At 39.6% G+C, this 12,038-nt stretch overlaps 2 protein-coding genes across 7 annotated transcripts in view; one reads left to right on the forward strand and one right to left on the reverse strand.

The window, feature by feature from the left end:
* LOC101854678 (decaprenyl-diphosphate synthase subunit 2) overlaps positions 1-1,170 on the reverse strand; it is a 20,357-nt gene extending 19,187 nt beyond the window's left edge. The window contains exon 1 of one of the 3 annotated variants that reach the window (XM_005110536.3): positions 803-904. The gene's annotated coding sequence lies outside the window, so the exon portion shown is untranslated. Of the gene's footprint in view, positions 1-493; positions 582-802; positions 905-1,089 lie in introns of those variants that run through there. The other 2 variants (XM_013089248.2, XM_005110537.3) reach the window with 2 other exon arrangements.
* Positions 1-12,038, forward strand: part of LOC101855605 (malonyl-CoA decarboxylase, mitochondrial) — a gene marked incomplete in the record, with an annotated part of 55,204 nt that overhangs the window by 32,734 nt on the left and 10,432 nt on the right. For 2 of the 4 annotated variants that reach the window (XM_013089245.2, XM_013089246.2), the window contains 3 exon segments: positions 2,929-3,081; positions 6,218-6,358; positions 6,929-7,069. In XM_013089245.2, the coding sequence (XP_012944699.1) occupies positions 2,968-3,081; positions 6,218-6,358; positions 6,929-7,069 (396 nt within the window). 4 annotated transcript variants of the gene reach the window in all.

A 12,038-nucleotide genomic window follows, 5' to 3' on the forward strand; every position in this document is an offset into this window, starting at 1 on the left:
GCACGTTAAAGATCCCTTGGTGGTCTAAAATCGATAAGAGTAGGCTTCGGCCGCCACCCGGGCAAAATTCAAAATTTCCTACCAACTGAAAATATTAGGTGTGTTCCGTGCGCTCATATGACCTTATGCAGTTGCGAGCGCCGTAAAACACTTTACAAACATTACAAACAAACCCTAGAATCTATTTGGTAAGATTGAAGATTGAAGAATACCGGACCAGCGGACTGACTTTGCCTATGTCTCAACTTCAACCTTAGGAATTCATAATTTTCCCGTTTTTAATATCTCTCAATGGAGAATCTCGGACAGGTAGATCTATTCATTAAAAATTTTGTCCCCCTTCCCCCCCTCCTCCACCCCAATCACCCTCCCCACCTACCCCGCTTTCTCGCGCGCAATAATGTACGAGTGGTCCGGTATTCTTCAATCTTCCCATCTATTTCCCTCATAAATCATGAATTGTGTACAAACGATGAGGCATTACACAACAAACCTACAACCACAGGCCCTCTATTGAATAGGTTTCGGTGATCTTGTAGTTCCGTTCGTTAAAGTCCACGATCCATTTGTTTACATTCAGAGAAGAAATCCAGAAGTCTTGAAGACCAAATACTATTTGAATTAGGCTACACAAAGAGCAGGGATGCAACCTAACTGCAAAACATCAAATTAGGATAAAATTCAGGGGGGCATGCCCCCCTGAACCCCCCCACCTCCATATTTTTTTTTAGGTCAGGGGGGCCCTGAAACCCCCCTGCTTGACTTTAACGAACGAAACTACAAAATCGCCTAGGTTTCTTACTTGGACTTGACTGACTTGACAGAGCCCAACAGTTTTACATCATCACGTACCAAGGGCAGCGCCATTTTGGTTCAGTGGGTCAAAGTTGTCTCCAGATTTGACACTTCTAGAAAAATCTGCAGAACAATAGCCTACAACTTTTAGGCCTACAGTTTTAATAAAGAGGTAGATCTAGTTTTGCAATGGAAAGATCACTTTTGCTGGTTTTGCATGTTTTTCCAAATATGAAAGCATTGTAGAAAACAGATGATTTAGGATTTAGATTAGTAACCTTAGTCTTTACTTACATTGTATCCTGTACCTGTAAGCGGGACAGATTTGGTGTAAATCGGCCAAACTGGATCCATCAATACTCAACCTGGATTAACATTAACTAGGCCTATAGAGTAACTCCTCTTGCCTCTGACCTCAACGCCCCGGATCTTGTTTGAGGTCAAAGTTTATGATTTTATTCTGGCCGGACGGACAGCCAGCTCCGTCCGTAGGCTAGCCAAGAACGAAAGTGAAAGTGGAGGACGTGTGGGTTGTCCGCTTATAAAAATATCCTGCTTGCTGTGCTGTTGCTTAGGCCTAGAGATGGCCATGACGTTTACGATAGCGACAGTTCGACGTCTAAGACAGCTGAGTATGGTAGGGTCACCTCTTTCTTTTAAAGACAAGCCCCCGATGCAGAAAGTATGATATTAGATCTTTCCCGAAATAAAAAAAAAAAAGAAGAAAAATCGGTGCTTTTTCGGTAGTTCCCACCCCCCTTATTTGAGCCTGACCTACATCTAGATCTAAATCTAGATCTATATGTTTGATTCGCGGTGAGCTAAGTTATCAAACCTAACAACTGCAAAACATTAAATTATGGTAAAATTCAGGGGGGCATGCCCCCCCTGAAACCCCCCTTCCTATTTTTATTAGGTCAGGGGGGCAACCCCCCCTGAAATCCCCCTACTCTTGTGGCCCAAACCCGTGAATAAAATTGCGGGGTGGGAACTACCGAAAAAGCGCCGAAAAATCACCCCAGTCTTATTTGCAGTGTCAATCTCAAATGAGGTTCTAGATTCTATATCATTGTGTTTTCTTTAAATTAGTTTACAAGCGCAAGATCAGCTTTAGATGTCATGAAATGAAAGTCATCATATGGTCACTATGGTATGAGGTGTGATTTAAAATAATTCTTCTCTCTCTCTCTCTCTCTCTCTCTCTCTCTCTCTCTCTCTCTCTCTCTCTCTCTCTCTCTCTCTCATCTCCAAATATGTATTTTTTCCCCTCACACTCCTATCCTCCCTCATACACGCCCTCATTCCCTCATATCATGGGTACTCAATCATCAAACACAGAGCACCAACAACAGATGTGATATGCTAGTGTGAGCAGCTTATTTTAGACAAAAAGAATAACTTCCATACTGTTATAGAAAAAGAAAAAAAAAGAAAAAAAGAAGACCCGGATTTTCTGCACCTCTCTTGACTTTTGTTGACGAACTCGGAGGAATTCTTCTCCCATTTGAAAATTTGATATAGATCTAATATTTCTTTGCCGTCCAGTTTCAATTTCAAGCTAGCCTGTAGAAAGGACCCTATATATTGACTCTTTAATTATTCAGTAGGCCATATTCATTCTCTTTGTCTGTGGCCACTCGCTATCTTTTTTCTTTGTCTCTGTAAAAGTAATATAAAAAACATTCTTCTTTTTCGTATATATATATTTTTCTTTAACTATTTGTCTCCTCTTCACTCGTTGTTTATATTCCAAGCCATGTGGAACGTGTGAAAAAGTTGATATGATTCATAACACAAACAGAATTCTTTGTTTATTGAAAAATGAAGGCTGGCTGGATCAGAGCAATTTATTCCTCTACTAAACTTTTGAAATTGCAGAGGTTTCTTCAAACTTTATAGTGAAAAATGTTTAAAGACCATGAGGAAGTTAACCGTGTCAACTACTAAACTATTTGAGGGAATGAAATAGAGTTAGAAATAGGGAGTCAGACATAAAATGGAAAAAAAATTTCACATTGTAGTAAAGAGAGACAGAAAAACAAACAGACAGGTGGCGAGAAAGACAGACATTTGGAGGAATCAAGATCATTGATGGTTGTTTCCAATCAGCAATGTGTGTCTCATATGTTTCAGGTCTTCAGTCCCAGCTTCAAAGTGAAAGCCAGCTTAGGAATGCAGCCTTTTGCCACCATGAATAGTTCTCATGTGAACAACGGTACCCAGGTTGATGGGAGCTTCTTGGCATCCACTTTCTCGGACATTGACTCAAACTTGTTGACTTCAGAGGTACGGATATATCGTTTGCGTTGTTCATCATTGTTAAATAATAATATCGAAGTGTATACAGACCCGGTAACCGGGAACAAAGTCACGAAGTATACAGACCCGGTAGGGGAACTCTTTTGTGATTTCGGGAAGTTTCAGACCTCAGACCCGGTCACAGAATTCTACACTTAGAAGTGTAGAATCCTGTGGACCCGGTAGAAATCTTTTGTGTGTGTGTGTGTGTGTGTGTGTGTGTGTGTGTGTGTGTGTGTGTGTGTGTGTGTGTGAGAGAGAGAGAGAGAAAGAGAGAGAGAGAGGGGGGTGTTAGCAAAATGTATATGACATGCCCCAGTTGGCAGGAGGGAACGAGAGAAAGATAGAGTGGAAAATAGGTGGGGACAAAGAAATACAGAGACAAACAAAGAAAAAGAAAAGGCGAGCGGTACACAGAGGAGAGAGAGAGAGGCTGCTCGATTGAAATTATGACATTGTAACTTGTTCTTTTCTTCGGATTGTGATTCCTCCAATTCCAAAACGGAGGAAAAACAATCGTTCATCGAAATGACATCCGCAATCTTCATTTAGATCTAGGTTAGCCGCGAAACTAGATGAAAGATTTATGTCTGTCTGCCTAGATCTAGACCTAGACCATAGATCTAGAAGAACCTAGGTCTACCCTGAGCCAAGAGGGCGCTGAAACTCTCCGAAATCACAAAAGAGTTCCCCTACCGGGTCTGTATACTTTGTGACTTTGTTCCCGGTTACCGGGTCTGTATACACCCCCTAATAATATATGCCAAAATATAGATTTTTCAGGAGAAGCAAAATCTTTTGATTCTGGGACTAGACATTATCTTTTTAAAAAAAAGTTAAATTTGTCTATATATATCTGATAGAGGCCAAAGGGCTAGAACTCAGGTGGCCGCTGGATCTGAAAAGTAAAGTAAAGTCTATATCTGTTTCTATTTGTGTCATGGCGTGGTGGAATCAGGCGCTCATGAATTTTTGGGTATATGGGGTTATTGATATCATCTTAAAGCCTGTTCATTTACCTTAATTTTTGGTGAAAAACTATCCATCTATGTTGAATAGATTTTGAAATATTTGCGATTGAAGGAGGTCAGGGTCGCCGAGTATCAGTTGTAAAATTAGCGAGAAAATGGCCGCAAAAATTTAGGAACTTCCTTAGGCTGAGCGTCTTTGGAAACTTGACAATTTACTTTTTTTGGGCCTTTAATCAATGCATGTTTTTAAAAGTAAAATCCACGCAAAAATGTGTTTTTTAAAGGACATAAAAGGTGTAGAGCAGAAAAAAGAAAAATAGAAAAAAATTGCCCTTTGACCAAAAAATGCTGAATTCTTTGATTTCATTATTTTGACGAGCGCCTGATTTCACCATGATGCCTCCCATTTTAAGATGAGGAATGAGACTAGGACCAATCAGTGCACCTCACAAACTGTACAACATACTAGGTTTTCAATTTTTTGAAATTTTGACTCGCTACAATGCTGAATGACAGCAACATGTTACACAGAACGAATTAATTTTAGGATGACTTTTTATAGACTTCATATAGTGCCAAGAAACACTTTCATTTATCCCCCCCCCAAATCCCCCCCCCACCCCCTCCCCGAATTAATTTTCTTAAATCACTGTTTATTTTGTAAACTTTATTGGAATTGTTTTAGTTAAAGAAATACAGTAGCTCTGAATCGTAACTTGCAAGTGCATGATGATGTACACTGTCGTCTTGATTGGTTTGAACATTTCTGTGTTTTTCTTTTGCCTGATACTTTTACCTCAGTGTCGGCTCAACATTTTTATGGCTAGCTCTCACTTTTGCCCCTTTCAAGAGGAGAAATTTTTCCTACCAGCCATCTATAATGTATATATTTCCAAGCGGGGCTTTAAATTTTAGGCAGCATCGTGAAACCAGGCACTTGTCAAAATTATCAAAGTGAAGAAAGGGATATTTTTCCGCAGGTCTGTGAATTTTTATCGAATTTTGTTTTGTGGCTCAAACCCTTTCATGCCCATTAAAGAACACATTGGTGTGTGGATTTCATTGAAAAGACATGATTATTAAAGGCACAAAAAATGTAAATTTTCAGTTTCCACGGACTCTCAAGTTAAGGAAGTAACTATATCTTTGGCGGCCATTTTCTCACAGAGGTTACTTCTGAAACTAGGTGATCTCCACCTCCTTCAATCAAACATATCTCGACTTCTATTCATGATAAATGGATATTTTCTTCACCCAAAACAAGACAAATAATCAAGCTTTAAGATGATACCAATAACTCTCTATATGACCCAAAATTGGCGAGAGCCTGATTCCACCATGTCGTGACACAGAATATGTTTGTCACTCCCCCAAGTGATCCCCATCACCCACCAAATTGACCAAATCACCCACTTGTGACATGGGTGGCCTAGTGGTTAGTGTCTCAGACTCACAACAATAAGGTCGTGGGTTCGAATCCCATCAGGGGCCCAACATTGTGTCTTTGGGAAAGGCACTTTACATGACATTTTCCTCACTTCACCCAGGTGGAAATGGGTGCTCGGCTTTGGACAGAGAAGGTTTCTTGTCAGTTTGTTAGTGTTTGAGTGCATGGGATCTGCAGCTTGCACTGTATGATTCCCTGGAAGTGGAGAATTCGTTGTGATTGTTCTAGGGTCTGCTGGGTACTAATAGTTATAAAGGGCAGCTTGCTGTAGAGCATGAATGTGCACTGTGTATATATACAATTATTATTTTTATTATTATTATTATTATTATTATTATTATTATTATTATTATTATTATTATTATTATTATTAATATTATTATTATTGTTGTTGTTATTATTAAAATTCTATTTATATTATTATTATTATTATTGTTATCATTATTATTATTATTGTTATTATTATTATTGTTGTTGTTGTTTTTGTTATCATCATCATCCTTGGCGTCGGCGTCGTTATTGTTATTGTTGTTATTGTTGTTGTTATTAATCATTATTATCATACTTTATTATTATTTCTATTATTACTATTATGATTATGATATTATTATTATTATCATTATTGCTGTAAGTAGTGGTAGTGGGCGATATTGCTCAGGTTTGCTAGCACTGATTGACCTTGTTGTAGCACCGTCCTCCTCTTTAGGCCAAGTGCAGCAGCTTCATCGAGTTCTACAAGAACCTGGACCCGGAGAAGAAAGGCCCCTTTTTGTGTGCGCTGGCCCGAAGCTTTGGCTTTGAGAAAGAGACGGTGATGGGATGTGCTTCTGGCATCTCTACGGCAGTGGTGAGTTAAAAATCTTGACTGGTTTGAGATTTTTTACGATTTTTCCGGAATAAGTAATTTATTATTATTTTTTAAGATTAATTGTTTTTTATATTAGGGTTGAGGGAGGGGGTGGTAGATGGTATTTTTCTTGTGGAGTTTAAAGCAATATGTGGTCGTTAACCCAGATTTCGGCGGATCCGAAAAATCTTGACCTACACCAAATGTGGGCATTGCCCTACCTATTGGAGAAGTTAGGTTTCATTGGTGTGTATATTTGTTTGGTTATAGAAAGAACTCTTCTTGTATTTTAAAGAAACTGAACAAAGGTTCTCAAACTTTACCTTTGATTTCCTCAAAACAGCATTTTCCGGGATAGCCCCCTTATGCTTAAAAGCGACCATGTCATGTCCAAGTGTTTGGGCTTTTTCTAGAACCTCGACCCAGAAAAGTACAAACTGAAAATGTCTCCTTGAGGTGTTTCCTTTTCAAATTTTAGTGTTTATTGCTCAGTGTTCAATTAGCCGGGGTTTTTTTTGTAATTAAAAAAAACAACAAAATAACTGAAGTGAACCCAACAATTTTTTGCAGGAGAAATCAGGGGCCAGCTTTTATGTGGCAGCGGACAGGATGCGAACTGCTCTTAGCCCGAAATTCAAGACCCTTTTTGTCCACATCGGGCGTGTGAAAGATGGAGTCAAATTTCTCGTGGATCTTCGAGCCGATGTCTTAGTAAGTTTTCTTCTTGTTTAGTTATCTCTTGAAATTTTGTGCTTGATATTCTTTACTCTTTCTTTCCGCAATAGTATTTTAACTCATCTTTTTCTTCTTCTGTGCGTTTCCCCACTATGTCCCAGGGGTAGTCTACTGCTGGTTCTTTAACCTGGAGTGCAACTGATTATTAAAGGCACTTTACACGAATTTTCCTTACTTCGCCCAGGTGGGAATGGGAACCCGGCCATAGAAAGCAAAAGGTCTTGTCAGTATGTTAGTGTTTTATACGCCTATAAATGGCAGCTTGCACTGTATGCTTCCCAGGAAGTTGAGGTTGTTTCAGAATGCTCTCAGGTCTGCTGGGGTAATAGTATAGATTGTGACGCACATAGAGCTTTCTGTTGAGTGGGGATTTGCGCTATACAAATGCTATCTATTATTATTATGTCCGTTTTTCCTACTTTTGTTGGGCCTATTGCCATCAGGCAAACTAATTCTGATTTCAAAGGTACTCTCTCTCTCTATATATATGTTTTTATATTGACTGAAGTATTTAAGTTTTGGTAGGACTTTTGAATTTTGCCCTGGTGACAGCCGAAGCGTACTCTTATCGAATTTAAGACTGCCAAGGGATCTTTAAACATGCGCAACTTGCACACGGGACATCCGATTTTCGCCCTTATCCGAGAAAGCTTGGTGGTAGATCAGGGGTGTGGCTGAAAGACTGCAGTTAGAAGGAGCCAGGATTAGCAGTAGAAAGAGTCAGGAGCCAGAGGAGGAGGAATGAAAGGGGGGGGGGGGCAGAAAATGGAGATGGAAGCAGATGAAAGAACATGACCAGAGAGCAGGAGAAGAGGTGAAAGGAGAAATTTGTTGAGAAAAAATGTTTTCATCACTGTCAGGTTTCGAACCCAGGACTTATTGAATGAGAAGCGAACCCTGTACCCCTTGACCACGACTGCCCCCGTTATAACTGATGACATGGCACAGTCATGGGTCTCAAAATGCCGGGATTTAGCCGATTTCTGCTACCGCCATTTCCTCCGCTAACCTCCACTGCTGGGAGGGGCACCTCCCAATAATGCGCCACCACTTTCTGTACATTATCAAGATTGTAAATATTTGGTGAGTGACTCTTTTACTTGAAACTATCTTCCAAACACTCAATTTGGTATGACATAATCTTGGTTTAGTATTAGTATAGTATAGTATAAGGTTTTACGGCGCTCTTGGTTTGATAAATAGATGGTTTTTATTTCAGTATACGAGGGTTCAACAGTATAATAATAGTGGGTGTCTCGCGAAAATGGTCTTCTGTTTAGTTTTTAGTAAGAGTTTTACGGCACTTGGAACACAACAAGGTCCTATAAGTGCCATATATTAGAGGTGTTACAAGCGAGTAACAAACACAAAAAAGAAGGAGAGATCTGGACGATGGATGTTTGATAGGAAAGAAGGCATACATACTAGAGCACCCGTCAATCTGCGATCACGCGGAAAGTTCTTCCTTTTTAAAAATTCTGAGTTAAAACCCATGCACGGTGCATGAGCTTGTGGCTCTTGTGGTAGACCACCAGCTGTGACCTGTCTCGGTGGTTGGAAGTGGAGACGGGGATGGAGAGGGACAAATCTCAGTGCTGCCAGCATGCCGTAAGCTAACAAAACGCCTTTTTTCATTTTGACGCCAAAATTTTTAATTTGCTTAATCGAGAGCCTGATCGTGTGAAAAAAATCAAAGTGAAACTGGGACTAGTTTTTTAATAAATTCGAATTCAAATTTCAGAAAAACTATATTTTTTAAATTGTTGCGTTGACAAAAAAACTCTCTCTTTTTCTCGAAACTGCTTTGAATTAAAAAAGGCGTTTTGTCAGCTTACGGCAGTGTGGTGGTGATTACAGATATCCCATTTCATTTGGCCGGTGTCAGTTTCAGCTGGTGATCTGGACTCATAGATGTCACTGGTCTCTGCCCACACTGGCGTCCTTTCCCGCCTTTATGATATTGATTGATTGTGCACCGTACTTTCAGTAATGTCAAATTTAACCTTTTATTTTGTAATTCATCTCCTCTGCCCCGTTCTCATGATAGCGACTGATTATGCACTGCGCTTTCAGTAATGTCCAATCTATACACATCTCTTCTTTTTTTTTTTTTTTGGTTGTATACTTTTTAGACATTTTTTTGGTCCACCTTTTTTTGCTTTGTGGACATATTGTATTTAATATCAGTACAATAATTTGTTGATACCTTGGTCAGTTACTGTTGCACACTGTATGGTATTGTAAAGCGCCTAGAGCCTGTGTGCTTTAATCGGGGTTGAGCACTATGTAAATGCCATTTATTATTATTTATTATTTTCAGGCGATTGTGGGCTTCTCTGCACTTAGTGCTGTGTACGAGTTGAAACCTCCCCCCCCCCCCCAACCCCTATAGTGTACTGACACATGTGTAACATTATAAATTCATACACCTTTTAATTCATACTCATCTCTGCTCTACGCTGGGTAAAAAATCTTTTACAGCCCATTTATTTTTGCTTTTTCAAAAAAGAAACTAAAGCACTTATGGTCTGTGACAGAAAATCACTCATTTATACTGTTTTTGCGTTATCGAGTTGTTGGCTGGTGCTCTGATGTGGTTTGCTCCTTCTTTCCTATCAAATATCTATCATCCACATCTCCGCTCTGTAGGTGGTTGGCGGGTGGGTGCTCTGGTGTGGTTTGCTCCTTCTTTCCTGTAAAAAAATCTATGGTCTCTATTTCCCCTCTTTCTTTTTTGTGTTTGCTGCTCTCTTGTAACACCTTTAATCTTTGGCACTTATATGACTTCATTTTGTTGCAAGTGCTTTAAAAGTCCTACTAAAACTAAAAAAAGAAATATCTCCCCTCTTTCTTTTTTTGTTTGTTACTCTCTCACCTCACCTCACGTTTCTGAGTGGTCTGATGGGGTAGGAATAAATAGTGTAAAGCGCACAGAATTTGCTGTAGAGTGGGGTTGTGCGCTATACAAATGCTATTTATTATTATCATTATTATTATTATTATTATTACTATTACTAGACACAGACCCGTTCTACAAACGGTGATATGGCGATAGGAAAGCCCTCGATAAAATGTTTGTACCGGTACCTGTTTCATTATCGTAGCACCTCTGTGTAGACAAGATTGCTGGTATATGCGCCATCTGGAACTCCGTCCTGGGCAGCAGGTCTGTTTGCATGTATCCTAATAGAGTCCCCGGACCCAACATGACTCATTGCAACTTATAATTGTCAATGTGAAAAAAAATCGCCCTGTAAAGAAAACCCCATCCGTTTCAAGTCTGTCCCTGAGCTTTGTTGGCAGTCATTGCAAAAGCAGGTCTAACTGGAAATTGTTTCCATCGCATATGGAAGTGAAATATGTTGTCTGAAGGCATGAGGGGAATCCTTGGGATGAAAAGTCTCTTTCCGGCATGTGGACCGCAAGCAACAGCTACACCAATTACATGTTGATGAAGGCATTGAACCGCATATCGAGTCCCGTTTGCAGTGGCCTTTTGTGGGATCCAAATTTCTCAGCAACATGACAAAGTCAGTTTGTGGGGTGGCATACCAGACGGACATTGAGAATTGATAAATTCGATGGGGTATTGGTGTTCATTTTCTTCCACCGAATCACTGCTCCTGTAGACTTTTTCTTCTCCGGAAAAGGACTGCATGATCAGGTTGTTGATTCTGCTTACTTTTGTGTTGGTAGGACAGATGATACAGCGGGAAGCCAGCCAGTCAGGATTTGTGTTAGACTGCAAGTTACCGAAGACAAAATTTATCAACTCTCGTTCGCTGTTCACTGTGATGTCATCTGGCAGTTTTATCGCAGACTCTCCAATTTGCTTGCATACGTTGTGTTTGCCATCACCAATGTTCAGTAGATAGTTGGAGAAATCAGCAGTCTCATATGTAAGCAAAACCCTCATGTTTCTTGTCAGTCTGAGCACATTAACATGCTCCCACAGATATGATTTCAGCGTTGCATTGACTCTCTGTGGTCTTGAGTCATGGCGAACTACTGGTAGTATTTTGCGCCAGCCACCTGACATGAGCACAGTTAGCCCACCGAACAGAGAGTTATTCCCACATATGTCTTGAGGTGTTCGGTCTATGGCTTTAAAGATAGAGATGAGAATGGTTGTAAAGGCAAGATGTAACTGAGGTCCAAATCTTAACGGAGATGCTTCTTGCATTGCTGCATCCTTCTCAGTGTCACCAAGTTGGTTGCATGCGTCTTGATAAGATGTACAACTTGATCCATTTACTCGATGAAGCACAATATGAAACGGAAATAGTCCCTAGTAAAAAAACAACTAATATACCGTGGGCAAAAAGAAGCAGCTGAAATAGAACTATGTGGCGCACACATACGACAAAACACAAATGGCACTTCTGTTCTTGCTAACTGCTGCAAAAAAGTACAAATCTGTCGCACACACACACAACAAAACACAAACCGCACTTGTGTTCGTGTTAACTTCTCCAAAAAAGTAGAACTCTGTGGCGCACACACACGACAAAGCACAAATCGCACTTCTGTTCTTGCGAACTACTCACATGCACGAAGAAGCACCATAAGAAACGGAAGTAGTCCCCAGGAAAATATGAAATGGCTAAAGGCAGAGTGAAAACATCCGAGAGCTTCGATTTACAGGAAAAAACCATCAAACCTGAAAAATCAAAAGGTAGTTTCCGAACTTTGAAAATATGTCCACGTAACCCTTTGGGGCAATTCTTGTCCGAATCATATTTTTGTAGATTTTATGGGCACCTGTGTAAAAAGGTTTTACTGACCCCTCTAACGGGCTTAGCTCCATTATAATAAGATGATGATGATTATTATTATTGTTATTATTATTATCATTATTATCTGTAATATTTATCATTATTATTATCATTATATTATTATTATCATTATTATTATTATAATATTATTATCATTATTATTATAATTA

The sequence above is a fragment of the Aplysia californica genome, unplaced genomic scaffold (assembly GCF_000002075.1).
Source record: "Aplysia californica isolate F4 #8 unplaced genomic scaffold, AplCal3.0 scaffold00907, whole genome shotgun sequence".
Classification (NCBI taxonomy): domain Eukaryota; kingdom Metazoa; phylum Mollusca; class Gastropoda; order Aplysiida; family Aplysiidae; genus Aplysia; species Aplysia californica.